The following is a 14733-nucleotide window of genomic DNA, read 5'->3' on the forward strand; positions in this document are numbered from 1 at the left end:
ATGACTGACCTCTGGGGGTGGGGCAGGGAGGGAAGGCACACAGGCTGGGGGGAGAGGAGTTATGGAAAAAAGGTGAGCCCTGGGTTGGGATCCTGATGACCACTAATGGTCAAATTTGTGACCTTTAAGTCATGGTCTTGTTTGTAAAGTGACGGGGCACTGACGGGGAGGTTTAAGCAACCTCTCAGGGCCCTGTAAGTCCTAACATTCTATAAGGAGGGCATGTTCCTAGATGCCGAGTCATCGGCTTCTGGCGACTGGGAGTCCTGTGTTGCCAGCTGGGGCCGAGAGAAGATCTCTCCCTCCGCAGGGACGTATGACTTGAGTGGCGCTCTCCCAGCCCAGGAGCAGGCCCCGTCTTTCTTTGCTTGCCCCTCCATTGACATCACAGAAGGCCCGGAGGAGCCTACCTATGGTTGTCTCCACGGTCAGTCCTGGCTAAGCTTAACCTGCCAGTGTAGACAAAACCCTCGCACCTCCCAAGAGCTAGAGGTCTCCCTATTCTACTGCCTTAGATGCACGTCGCTCCAGAGCTTGCCACCACTGTGCCACCAAAGCCAGCAGCTGTGTCTGTGACACTCGGGGAGCATGGTGACCCTGCCTGGGCTCCCTGGTCCTGGGGCTCTGGCCCTAGATGCTGCAGAAGCAAGAGCTGCATGGCTGCCCCTGGGGCTTGGGTCGGTGGCCAGAGGCGTGGTCTCCTCTCCCCATGCTCTGAGAACTGCTGGGGCAGCCTCCGCCGGCCAGAGCTGCCTCCTCTTGCAGCCCTGACGCCCTACTTGGGCTGAGCAAACGGTGTGAGGGGAGGGGGCGGCCAGCGGTAGTGGAACCAGCAAGGGAGGCCGGGCCGGGTCGTGATGGGTTAGACAGCAGGGCGAAGGTCGGGTGTGAATGCGGAGGCCCATGAGGGAGGTGCCCAGAGCCGGTGGAAGGCAGGAGCCGTGTGGATGGAGGGGAGCGGCAGGTGCGGGCAAACGTGAAACGGGAGATATCATGATCCAGCTCTGCCATCTTGAGCAGGCTAGCTGAGCTCTCCGACCCTCTGCTTCTCCGTCTGCAGATGGGGGCGGCACGGTATGGGTTTAATGAGATAATACAGAAAATGTGCTCAGTACGGTGCCTGGCCCCTGGTATTTTTCTCCAAAAGTCAGCAGTAGGTCTGCAGCTGCTGTTCATGACCTCCATCTCCACTGACGACACCAGGTTTCCTGTCTTAGTTACGGGCTGAACAGTGGTGTTCTTAAGCAGCACGGCTAGCTGTTGAGGGGCGCAGGGTGTTCATGATGTGGTCAGCCGTGGACACTGGCTTTTGAGAGACCCGGGCTGTGCTCGGGGGTGGGGGGGGAGGGCTAGTGGGTAGACATGGAGCTCAGGAGAAGGGTCCGGAGACTCCATGTCCAGCGTTCAACTGGTGGGCTGCCTGGGGCCAGAGCTTGGTGGTGGAGTTGGGGGGTTAGGGTGGGGAGATTGAGGGGGGATGGTCACCAGGCTTGGCGACAAAAAAGCTTGGTTCCAACCGGGCTCTGCCACCAACTAGCAGGTCCCTTCCTACTCCTTACCTTCCCCAGTTGTAAAGTGACAGACTTCATCATGATCCTCCTAGGGGACCTTACCGTTAGGACCCTGGCAAAGAGTCTCTAAAGGTCCCATCTTATGTGGAGCATGGACTCCTTTAGAAAACTGAAGAGGGCATCAGGCCCTCACACAAGCAACACAAACTTCTGCATAAAAATTCCTGGGTGTTCATGGATTCTCTCAGATCCCCCCATAGACCTGGGAGTCTGGGGTCCTAATCATCCTCATACATAGGGAGCGATCATGCCCACCTGCCAGCTAGCAAGCTGTAATAAAGGAAAACAGAATGCTGGGTCTGCCCGCCGCAGCCACGGCCCTCATACACACCAGCTAATAATGAGTTTTTCTCCTGTTTGCTGATGGAGGACACTTGTAATAAAGTTTAATGTGGAAGAACACGGTGCATTTAACCAAAGCTGTAAACATCTCTAATTCTATTTAAAACTATAGGGTCCAGTACATTAACATTTAACAATCAGACTCTAAATTGGTGTGAAGCTAATCGAGCTGTGTTTATTAGGAAGGAGACACCAAGTCATCTTTTATCAATGACAACAGAAGGAGCAGAAAACTGCCCCTCCACCCTATGCATTAATTGAGAGTCTTCCCCAAATCGCCACCCTATGGAAAGACACCGATTGCCTCGGGGAAGATCTACTGAGCGGAGCACACAGGGCTCAGTGCCAAAGTCTGTTAGCCCTGTGCACTTGGGGAATTGTTTTCCCCAGCAAAACAAATCATTTTTAAAAATGCAAAATGTACAATTAATTCAGAAAGAGCAAAGGCTCAACCTCTATTCTATTTGACCTCTGCAGAGTGCACACTGCTGAGTGCTTCCTCCTTCGAGAAACTCCCAGACATGGCTTTCTCTGATCGCTTGCTCTCCCCTGGCCTCCTTCAGGCTCCTCACCTGCTCCTGGAGCTGCCAGCAGGGAGCTCTTCATCACTCAGGCCTGGGCACCTTCTCTCCACATTGGGCTGCCTCTCCCTGGGGATTTTGCTCACTGTCAGGCTTCGGCTGTGACCTATACTCTCAGGACAGCCCCCAACCTTCCAGGGGTTCCAGATCCACATTTCCCAACAGTTTACATCGATGCCACTCCAAACACGGTCCGGATTCAGAAGCATGGGCATTCCTTGGGGGCTTGTCAGATACATAGACTCCCGGGCCCCATATAGACTTCCTGAACTACGATCCACAGCGTATCAAGATCCGGTAATGTCCTAAAGTTTAGGGAGCACTCGTCTATCCTACCCATGTGAACACTCCACCATAGCTCACATTCAACCTGTCCATGCAGAAGGCAGGCCCTTCCTCCAGACCATGAACGTCTTCTTTGTTTTCCATCCTGGTGAAGAGCTTCTGTCCAGCGTATGGGGTGGGGGTGGGGGGTGGGATGTGATGGAGACTCAACAGCCCCACCATGTGGTTGCCTCACCTTATAATGGGCTAGGAACGACACAGAGCTGGGTCCCACCTTCTCCCCCAGGAAACACAGGGACACTGAAAGACATGTTCTATATGGAAGCCACACTAAACTTCACAGCCACACAAAAAGACTCCCTCCAGTATCCCTGTCGCGTGGCTCATTTGAATCTCCTCCTCGTGCCTTTCCCCTGCTGTCCCCAGTGCTGCTTAGTACTGCTCCAGGCCTTCTGCTATCCCTACTCCAAGCCAGAGGGTCCCTCCATCAGGAGAATATCAGTCCTGACAGTCCTTCTCCATCGAGAAGTGTCTTCAGGGCCCTGAGAAGGTCTGCTCAGTGGCAAAGTGCAGAGCACAGCAGAAACTCGTGGCTGCAAGGACCTCATGGAACATAATGTAAGTGGACTCCTTGGGTAGCGACACTCAGTGGGAGTCTTTTGCTTCCTGAGCTGGGAAGCAACTTTGATGCATACTATATTAGTCAGAATTCTTGCCATTGCAACCTGATGAGCTTGAACAAAACCAGGATTTAGAAGATAGGAAAAGAGGGTAGTTAATTGAATCAAAAGCAGATCTGAAGGAAAGAGAAAAGTCCGGGGGATTCTAGGGTCTGGGAGCTAGGATTCTGTGCTTTCCTCCCTGCTTCTCTCTCAAAGTCTCCTTCATTCTTCAAGGCTTCTCTACTCACCAGAGACATGGCTGGAGGCAGATCTGGTATGTGTCATCCTAGCTTTGCTGCCCAAGGGAAAGATGCTTTGTTTCTCCCAAGGATTCTGATTAGTCCAGGCCAGGCCTCTTGCAAGCTTTGGACCATTTTTTGTGGCCTGGAACATGAGCCCCATTCTTGGCCCAGCCTAGGTTGCAGTCATGCATATCAGAGGCTGAGTGATGAACGAGGGTGTGAACAGTCCCTGAAAGCATCAACTGGTTTAGTGTTCTTATCCCAAGTGAGTGTTTGGGCTTATCAATGTGTGGGATGACCCAGATGACTATGCACTAAAAAATACCGAGTGCCCCATGTCATTTTCACTCCAGCAAGTATCAGGAAGGGTGTGGAAGGTGGGGGGCGGGGGTGCTGGCTTTTTCTGACTCGCCCTGTGAGCTAACAAAATCATGATGCTTTAATGAAGACATGATCCCAGAGAAATCCCAACCCTTTCCCCCCACAACATGGGGCGTTTAGTTCAGAACTTTAGTTCAGAGCTTGAAGATGCCGTTTTTCACTGCCTTGCTTCCTGCCATGTTTCCATGTTTCCATGTTATGCCTGGCCTAGGTCAAAGTTCACCACCAAACCTTAGAGTATCTATGAGTAACGGGTTCTTACTTGTTTTGATTTCATTTAAATGTACAAGCAATTGTCCCTTTTATAAACTGCTTTAATATAGTTGTTTCAATAGATGCCTGAGAGTAAAAGCAAGTTGAAGAGCTTTTCCTAATTTCTATTTATGTTTCCCCTTACTTTAGAAATTTAAGGCATGGTTAGTGATTTACTTGATAGAGAATAAACAAGTAGACCCATTTTTTTAGTTTACTATGACAATAATGTCCAGATTTATCATCCCAAAGAAGCACCAGGGACAGATCATCCATTGCTTCTAGTTGTGAGCTGAACTGGGACGGTTTGCTTCTGGAGATAATGGTGGGATGAACTCTACTCGGATGTGGATGGTACCTTCCAAGATTCCTTCAGGAAGCATTTTCAGTAGGGGGTGATGGTCGGCAGGCTCCTTTTATACTCTATGTCTATCTGGTCCCCCAGACACACAGCATAGGGTGGATTTATGCAGTTATGACCAGAATGTTGGAGAAAAAGTCTGGGTTGACTCTATAACAGTGACCTTTAAGACTAACCTGCAGCTACCAGCTCTGAAAAGCTTGTGCTCTTCTTAGTGGCATGTGTTTATTTCCATATATGATGGCCCTAAACTCCCTCTGAATTTAAGGACATGGATTTGAGGGTGATTGAAGTTCAGTTCGGTTCTGCAGAAGGCTGGGGGCTCCCTACCCTCTTGCCTCTCCCCACAATCTTCTCTCCATGTACCCCACTCTCCACCCCCACCTGTCACCCCCGGGGGCCCCACTAGCCCATATGGCTCCTCATGCAAATGAAGAAATCACCCTCCTTTCTCAAAACACCAAAGAACCACAGTCTGCTGGAACATTGCCATGATAAAATAGGATATGCTGCCCATGATAATTATATGAATTGTGTGCCAACCATATATTCACTCTCCTAAAGGATGCTCTGGGAAGGTCCAGTGAATCCTTCCAGGTGGTATTTCTTCCTCAAAAGCTGTGTGGTTTATTCACTATCTTTGAAATTTGGCAGAGGGGAAGGGAAATGAGATGCAGGTATAGGCCAGAGAGAATGACTTCCTCTTTGTAAAGGCAGATTATTTCTGCTTCTAGAAAATCTACCTGCTCCCAATGCGGACCCTTTCCAATAAACCACAAGATGTACTCATAAGCTATCATGGGTCTTTGCGAGTGTTACTGTAGAGCTAAGTTCATGGACAAACAACATTTGCTTTTTGAAGCTATTGTAATGAGAGCCTTACACTGTAAAGAAATTTTCATTCTGAAGATAAGTACTGGCTGTCGCACGAATGTTAACACAGTGTATTGTGAAGCAACGTATAGTATCCAGAATCTCGCAGTAGTCATTATCCCATTACAAGAATTCTATGACAGGTTAAGTCACCTTAATATAAACATGAGTCTGAGATAATTAGGGTATAAGAAACTTATAAGACCGAGTGCACATGGCTATACAGAGGAGCACAGCTCACACTCAAGGCTGTGTTTAAAATATATAATTTACCGTATATACATGATCCATTACAAAGCCAAACAATTTCTGCAGTGTGCAGTAAATAACCGCCCAAAGCACACCCACACAAAAAGTGTCCTTAACACAGGCAACAGGATGTCTCTCTTCTAGAAGGTCTCCATCTTCAGGGAGATCCTGGATGTTGCATCAGCCCACACAGGGCAACTTCAGCACAGATGTATTTGCCCCGCATCCCTGCCTGAGCCCAACCCAAACACATGAGAAATCACATGTGAAGTCGAGTTGGGAGAGGCACTTTACAACAGTAGGGTCTTTAAAACACATTTTTCCAGCTCGGCCTGCACTTCCTACTCTCCTACCCCAGTGGAACCAGGCAAAAAAACTCTGCTCACACAAGAGCGGACATTCAATCAGAGCTGGTAACCTCGGCACACTTCCAAGAGGCCCACTTCCTCCAGCGTGTCCATCGATGGCTAGCTCCCTCCCTTGCTCCTTTGGAAAACAGTGAGTACGAACTTTCTGGGGAATATGAGTTTCTACAGCAATATAAGTCCACCGTGCTGAAGGGGGGGTGTCCTTTAGAATGGTGTGCTACTCGCCCTGCATCCTTGGGTGATCACAGGCGGGGAAATGGGCACTGGCGTATTTAGAGACAGTGGACTGTTAGCTTGACATCAAAGTTCCCCACAATCTGCCTCTGCCCTTAAATCACCAGGGTCAGTGCATCTATTTAAAACAAGAGATGCTATCTTGAGTGACCATTTGCAATAAGCAGTTCGCTCTGATCGAGGTGCCCTAGAAATGTTCTCTGACCTTTTGAAAAACCAATTAGTACATATCTACCATCTCACACTTTGGCCTATAATGGCATTTCCTCTAGCTATATACTATGAGCTTGGTAGCACAAATACAGGAAGAGTAGAAGATTAAAGTAAGATTTTAAAAAGATTAAAGCCCAAAGAAAGGAGAAGAAAACATGAAGAGGTTTGGCTCAGCAGAAAGTCTCCTTGGGTGCTCTCAGAATCAGAGTTCACACTGCTCAGGGCTCGGACCCAGACACATCCTGTCCTGGGAGATTCGTCCAAGGGCTGTGGCCCCTACTCTTTGACGGAGAGGAGCCTCGTACCTCGTGTGTCCTACCTCTCCTCGAAGGCACCTGGGACGCCGCTGGAAAAGGGCTCCTCATCACACAGAAGGCACGAGGTAAAATACGAAAATAAGGATTTGCTTTCCAAGGTATCATAAATAACTGGGGTGGCAGGTATTAAATAGGCCCACGGAAGAGGACGCCACGTTACAGCTTGTTCTCCTCAAAGAGGATCTGGGCGTAGACAGTGCTGGTGGGGAGGCCTTTGGCAGCCCGGTGGGGTTTGACCAGCTCCAGCTCAGCGTAGGTCAGGTTCTCCTCGGCAATCTTCGGCTAGAAGACAGAACACAACACAACTCTAGCTGACCACAAAGAGTTCCACATCATACCTTCATTCATCGGGCGTGCATTTTCACTGCATTCTGAGGATCCAAGGGGGAAAAGATGGACACAAACTTTCCAAGGACAGATAAAAAACCTAATTAACATAATAATAAAGATCTCATTGTCTTCTAAAGAACACTATGCCCTGCAAAGAGACATCATCATTTATTCTTAAGTTGACATAGAACACTAACAAAAAATGATTAAACATGAGGCCATAAAATAAACTTTAATTCTGAAAATAATGTTAACAGTTTCTCTCTTTTTTTAAAAAAGATTTTATTTATTTATTTATTTATTTGAGAGAGAGAGAGCACGAGACCGGGGAGGGGCAGAGGGAGAGAATCTTTTTTTTTTTTTTTAAAGATTTTATTTATTTATTTGAGAGAGAGAGAATGAGAGAGAGCAAGCACATGAGAGGGGAGAGGGTCAGAGGGAGAAGCAGACTCCCTGCCGAGCAGGGAGCCCAATGCGGGACTCGATCCAGGGACTCCAGGATCATGACCTGAGCCGAAGGCAGTCGTTTAACCAACTGAGCCACCCAGGCGCCCCAGAGGGAGAGAATCTTAAGCAGACTCCCCACTAAGTGTGGAGCCCAACTCAGGGCTCGATCCCATGACCCTAAGATCATGATCTAAACAGAAATCAAGAGTCAGATGCTTAACCAACTGAGCCACCCAGGTGTCCCACTAACAGTTTCTGATCAAAAGGAAAAAATAAATAAAAGATAGAGACAGAAATAAAAAATTCTAGAAATTAATAACAAAATTAGAATACCATCTAGACATCGCCTTGAATGACTTAACCTGTACAAAACTAAAGCTCTGGAATATCTTGATAATGATGAAAAAGAAAATATTACTTACTAGAAACCAAAGAATGCAGTACTCACAGAAAATTCACAGTCTTAAATATTTATATTAATAATATGAATTAAATGGATCAAGCACCCAATTAAAGAAGTTAGAAAAGAACAAAATAAGTGAAAAAAAAAAAGTAGAAAGAAAAACCAATAAAATTAAAACCAGACTGTATGAATCAGAAAGCAGAACAATAGTAGAATTATAAAAATACCCAAAAGCTTCTGCTTGGAAAACACCATAAAACAAATAAATTGAAAAATAAATTAATCAAGATAAAATGGGGAAAAAGCCCAAATGACTAACATAGAAAATGAGGAAGGGGATATAATGTAAATAATTTTTTTAAATTAAAACAAACAAACAAACAAACAAAAAAACAACTTTGCTCAACTCATTGCCCCAAATTTCAAAATACAGGATAAAATGGGTAATGTTCCAAAAATATAATTATAAACATTAACTCCAGAAAATATGAATGTACTAATTATTATCAAAAAAAGAAAGAAAAGGAAAAGAAAAGAAGGGAAGGAAATACTGTCAAAGAGCTCTTTCTCAAGAACACCAGGCCCAGACAGCTTTATAGAAAACTTTCTATGAGAAATTCCTTTAAGGAAAAGATAATTCCAGTGTAATTAAACTGATCCAGAACATTAAAAGAAGAAGAAAAACTTCATGTATTTTAAAACAATCTATTAATGTAAATTTTAAATCAGATTTACTCAGAATGAGGAAGCACATTAAAAGGCAGATAACCGTGTTCCAGGAATGCAAAGACGGTTCAATGTTAGAAAAATCTACCAATACAATCCACGATAGCCATAGATGCAAACAACAATACAGTTATCTCTATAGATGCTGGAAAGGTATTTAGTAAAATTAAAAAGAAACGTTTTTGTTAAAAACAACGTTTGAATGAAGGAGGCAGAGGTGTATATTTTCCTGCCATGATTAAGGAACATAATTAAAATAAAGAATAATTGGTGGATTACTATGGAGTGATGTCAGCATCACACCAGCAAGAGTCATTCCTTTCTTCTCTCCCCTTCCACGTACAACTTACTGGACATCCATAACCAAAAAGAAAAACACCTCTGCACAGCATACCAGGATAGCCAAGAGATCTGACCATCTGTGCACCTAAGGTGGGCGGACAGGACTACAGAGGGAGGGTGGTGGTGGTGACGGAGCCAGCGGTGGCATGTGCTGTGATGGCAGAGAAGGTGTGGGCTGCTCCAGCAACCAGCCAGCACCACCCTTCTGGCAGAGGAGGTGGAGGGTGAAGTCAGGAGTGAGTGGTGGTCGGCCTGGCTATGTGCTACACAGCTGGAGGGACCAGTTGCTCTCTCTGAGGAGACCACAGGGATGGGGGAGAGGAAAAGAGACTGAAAGAGGACATCCCCACTTCAGGATCCCCCTACGGAGCAGTGGGCACACCCAAAACCCCAAGCACTGAGTATACACCTTCCCTACTCACCCCTGCTCTGCCCCACCTTTTGCTTTTTTTTTTAAATGCATAGTGCTCCCAATCTGAGCAGCCTGTCAGATCCCTTAACAGAAGCCAAAATCTTGTGCTATAGCGCCACCTTCTGGAAAACAAAAGGAAGGCTCCTAACTACCAACCTGTTGAACAGTTAGAATCAAAGTGAACAAAACCTTGCCTACATTTTAAAAGAAGGTGTTCACTACTTCAAATGCAGTGGCAGAACCATTTCTCCTCAAACACCATGAAAAATCACAGTAATATGAAAACAATCACAGTAACATGGTATCACAAAAATAAAATGACAATTTGCCAGCAACCAAAGACATGGAATATTATAACCTAACTGATAATTTAAAACACTTGTTGTAAAGAAGTTCAAGCCACAAGAAAACTCAAGAAGATGATGCAGTGATCTCAGCAATAAAACTAATAAACAGAAGGAATACTTTACCAAAGAGACTGAAATTCCAGAACAGGACCAAATAGAAATTCTGGAGCTGAAGAACTCAATAAATGAGATGAAGAATGCATTAGAATGTACTGGAAATACAGCATATCATATGGAAGAAAGAATTAGTGAGCTCAAGGACAGAAAAATAGAAATGATTCTGGTGGAAGAGAAGAGAGAACTGAAATGTTTAAATAGTGAAGAAACCATGTGAATCATCTGACTCTATTAGAAAAGCCAACATAAGAATAATGGGTATCCCAGAAGGAGGAGAGAGGGGAAGGGAAGAGAGCCTATTTAAAGAAATAAGAGCTGAGAACTTCCCACTCCTGGGGAAGGAATGGGATATATAAATCCACAAAGCTAACAGAACACCTTATTATCTCAATGCAAAAAGACCCTCTCCAAGACACATTATATTAAAACTGTCAAAAGTCAACAATAAAGAAAGAATTTTAAAGACAGTGAAAGGGGAAAAAAAGACAGTAACCTACAAAAGTACCCCCGGTTAGGCTATCTGCAGATTTCTCAGCAGAAACTCCACAGGCCAAGAGAGAGAAGAATGACATATTAGAAGTACTAAAAAATAAAAACTGTCAGCCAAGAATACCTGGCAAAGTTATCCTTCAGAAATGAAGGAGAAATAAAGGTTTTCCCACACAAAAGCTGAGAGAGTTCACCACCACTAGACTTGCCCTACAAGAAATGTTGAAAGGAGCTCCTCAAGCTGAAATGAAAAGATGAAAGTACACAAAACTCTGATTAAGGCAATACATAGAATTAGAATATGATAACTCTTCTTTAGAACAGTTTATTAACCTCTTAACTACAGCATGAAGGTTAAAGGAAAAGAGCATTAAAGATAACTACAGTTACTACAACTTGGTAACAAAATCACAGTATAAAAAGAGATCATTTGGGTTTTTTTATTTTTTTTTTTAAGATTTTATTTATTTATTTGACAGAGAGAGAGACACAGAGAGAGGGAACACAAGCAGGGGGAGTGGGAGAGGGAGAAGCGAAGCAGGCTTCCTGCTGAGCAGGGAGCCCGATGCAGGGCTCGATCCCAGGACTCTGGGATCATGACCTGAGCCAAAGGTAGAGGTCTAACAACTGAGCCACCCAGGCACCCCTAAAAAGAGATTATTTGTGACATCAAAAATATAAAAGGGGAAGAGTGAAAGAATGGAGACTTCATAGGCAAATGAAAATAAATTGCTATCAGCAGCAAAAGGACTACGTTATCTATGAAATGTTTTGTGTAAACCTCATGGCAACCACAAAGCAAATATCTAAAGCATAGACACAAAACATTAAAAAAGGGGGGGGGGGAGGAGACTGTGCCAATAACCTTGAAAAACCACCAACTTACAAAAGTAGACAGAAACGAAGGAAAAAGAAACAATGGAAAGACAAAATAACCAGAAGGCAAAAGACAAAATGGCAAGAGTAAATACTTACATATCAATATTCATCCTAAATGTAAAATGGATGGAACTCACCAATCAAAAGGCACAAGTGGCTGGATAGATAAAAAATAAAACCCAACTAAATGCTGCCTACAGGAGAATCATTTCAGCTCTGAAGACACACAATAGGCTTAACATGAAAAAATGGAAGATGATATTCCAAGCAAGCAGAAATGAAAAATTAGACATAGCCAAACTTATATCAGACAAAATAGACTTCACGCCAAAAAGAGTAACCAGAGACAAAGGTCATTATATAATGATAAAGGGGTCTATACATCAAGCAGATAGAACAACTGTAAATATATATGCTCCCAACAACTAAACAATGAAATTAAGTATACATTAATTATATTAAGTAATTAATATTTAAGCATATATGTGTATTATATATTAAGTCATTAATAAAAGTAATTAAGTAATTAATAAAAGATCATAAGGGAGAAATAGACAACAATACAATAATTGTAGGGGACTTCAATACCCCACTATCAGCAATGGATAGATCATTCAGACAGAAAATCAACAAGGAAATGTTGAAATTGAAACATACTTTAGAACAAATGGACTTAACAGACATATACAGAACATTCCATCCAGCAGAATACACATTTTCTCAAGTGCACCTGGAACATTCTCCAGGACAGATCATGTTAGTCCACAAAACTAATCTTAGGAAATTTAAGAAGACTGAAATCATAACAACCAACTTCTCTGACCACATGGTATAAAACTAGAAATCAACAAGAGGAAAGTGAGAAGATCTAAAAATATGTGGAAATAAACAACACATTTCTAAGCAACCACTGGATCACAGAAGAAATCAAAAGGGAAATAAAAAATTATCTCAAAGCAAATGAAGATGAAAACATAACATCAAATACTGTGGGATATATCAAAAGTGGTTCTGAGAGGAATGTTTACAACAATAAGTACATATATCAAGAAACTAGGAAGATCTCAAACAACCTAATTTTACATCATAAGGAACTACAAAAAGAAAACAAACTAAGCCCAAAGTTAACAGAAAGAAGGAAAAAGTAAGGATCAGAGTGGAAATAAATGAAATAGAAACCAGAAAAATAATAGAAAGGATCAGTGAAACTAACAGACAGTTCTTTGAAAAGATAAACAACATTGACAAACCTTAAGCTAGACTAATTAAAGAAAAATAGAGAAAAATCAAATAAAAAAATTTAGAAATGAAAGAGAAGACCTTAGAACAGATACTACAGAAATACACAGAATCGTGAGACTACTATGAACAATTATATGCCAACAAATTACATAATTGAGAAGAAATGTTTACATTTCTAGAAACACACAACCTAAGAAGACTGAATTGGGAAGAAATAGAAAAGCTAAAGAGTAGCTTTAGCTAACTGTAAAGAGATTGAATCAGTAATAAAAAACTCCCAACACAAAAAACTTCAAGACCAGACAGCTTCATTGGAAAATTCTACCAAACATCCAAAGAACAATTAATACCAATCCTTTTCAAACTCCTCTAAAGTATCAAGGAGGAGGGAATGCTTCCAAACTCATTTTACGAGGCCATAATCACTTTGATACAAAAACCAGACAGGGGTACCACAAGAAAAGAAAACTGTAGACCAATATCCCTGATGAATATAGATGCAAAAATTCTCAAAACAATGTTAGCAAATCAAATTCATGAACATATTAAAAAGATTATACACCATGACCAAGTGGGATTTATCCCTGAGATGCAGGATGATTCAACATACACAAGTCAATAAATGTAATTCACCACATCAATAAAATGAAAGCTAAAAATCACATGATCATCTCAACAGATATAGAAAAAGCATCTGGCAAAACACAACATCTTTTCATGATAAAAACCTTTAACAGACTAGATATAGAAGTAACATACAAAAGGTCATATATGACAAGCCTACAGCTAACATTTGAATTAATGAAGAGAAACTGAAAGTGTTTTCCCCAAGATCAGGAACAAGGCAAGAATACCCACTCTCACCACTCCTATTCAATATAATACTGGAAGTCCCAGCTAGAGCAATTAAGCAAGACAAAGAAATAAAAGGCGTTCAAATCAGAAAGGAAGAAGTAAAATTGTTATTGTTTGCTGATGATATGATCCCTACATATAGAAAATCCCAAAGATTTAGTAAAAAACCTATTTTGGTAAAGTGGCAGGATACAAAACCAACATAGAGAAATTAACTACACTCCCTTACACTAAAGGTGAAGCACCTGAAAAACAAATAAGGAAAATGAACCCATTCATAATGGCATCAAAAAAATACTTAGGAATAAACTTAATCAAGGAAGTGAAAGATCTGTACAATGAAAACTACAAAACTTTGCTGAAAGAAATTGAAGAAGACACAAACAAATAGAAAGATATTCCATGTTCATGGATTGGAAGAATTAATATTGCTAAGATGGCCATACTACCCAAGGCCACCTACAGATCCAACATAATGCCCATCAAAATACCAAAGGCATTCTTCACAGAAATAAAAGAAACAATCCCAAAATTTGTGTGGAACCACAAAAGACCCTAAATAGCCAAAGCAATCTTAAGAAAAAAGAACAAAGCCAGTGATATTATGCTTCCAGATTTCAAACTACCGTACAAAGCCACAGTAGTAAAAACACTATGGTACTGGCACAAATATAGACACATCAGACAACTGAAAAATCCTAGCATATATGGTCAACTAGTATTTGACAAGGGAGCCAAAAACACCCAATAGTGAAAGGATAGTCTCTTCAACAAATGGTGCTGGGAAAACTGGAGAAACACATGCAGAATAATGAAATCGGACCACTTCTCACATCACTCACAACAATTAACTTGAAATGGATCAAAGACTTAAATAAAAGATCTGATACCATAGAAGCCCTAGAAGAAAACATGTGGAAGAAGCTCATTGATACTGGTCTTGGAAATAACTTTTTTGGAAATAACACCAAAGGCACAAACAACAAAAGAAAAACATTAACAAATGGTACTAAATAAAACTGAAAGGCTCCTACAGAGCAAAAGAAACAACAAAATGAAAAGACAACCTATAGAAAGAGAGAACTTTTTTCGAACTCTATTAATGGATAAGGGGTTGAAATTGTCAAATAACATCCAAAATATATAAAGAATTCCATCAACTCAATAACAACAACAACAAAAAAATCCAATTTAAAAATGGGCAAAAGAATTA

The 14733-nt window shown here is 42.3% G+C and overlaps 1 protein-coding gene across 1 annotated transcript in view; it reads right to left on the reverse strand.

The window, feature by feature from the left end:
- Positions 1–6954: 6954 nt before the first annotated feature.
- Positions 6955–14733, reverse strand: part of VSTM4 (V-set and transmembrane domain containing 4) — a 91847-nt gene continuing 84068 nt past the window's right edge. The window contains exon 8 of the mRNA XM_021699965.2: positions 6955–7213. Within this exon, the coding sequence (XP_021555640.1) occupies positions 7088–7213 (126 nt within the window). The 3' untranslated portion in view covers positions 6955–7087. The remainder of the gene's footprint in view (positions 7214–14733) is intronic.

The sequence above is a fragment of the Neomonachus schauinslandi genome, chromosome 6, assembly GCF_002201575.2.
Source record: "Neomonachus schauinslandi chromosome 6, ASM220157v2, whole genome shotgun sequence".
Lineage (NCBI taxonomy): Eukaryota > Metazoa > Chordata > Mammalia > Carnivora > Phocidae > Neomonachus > Neomonachus schauinslandi.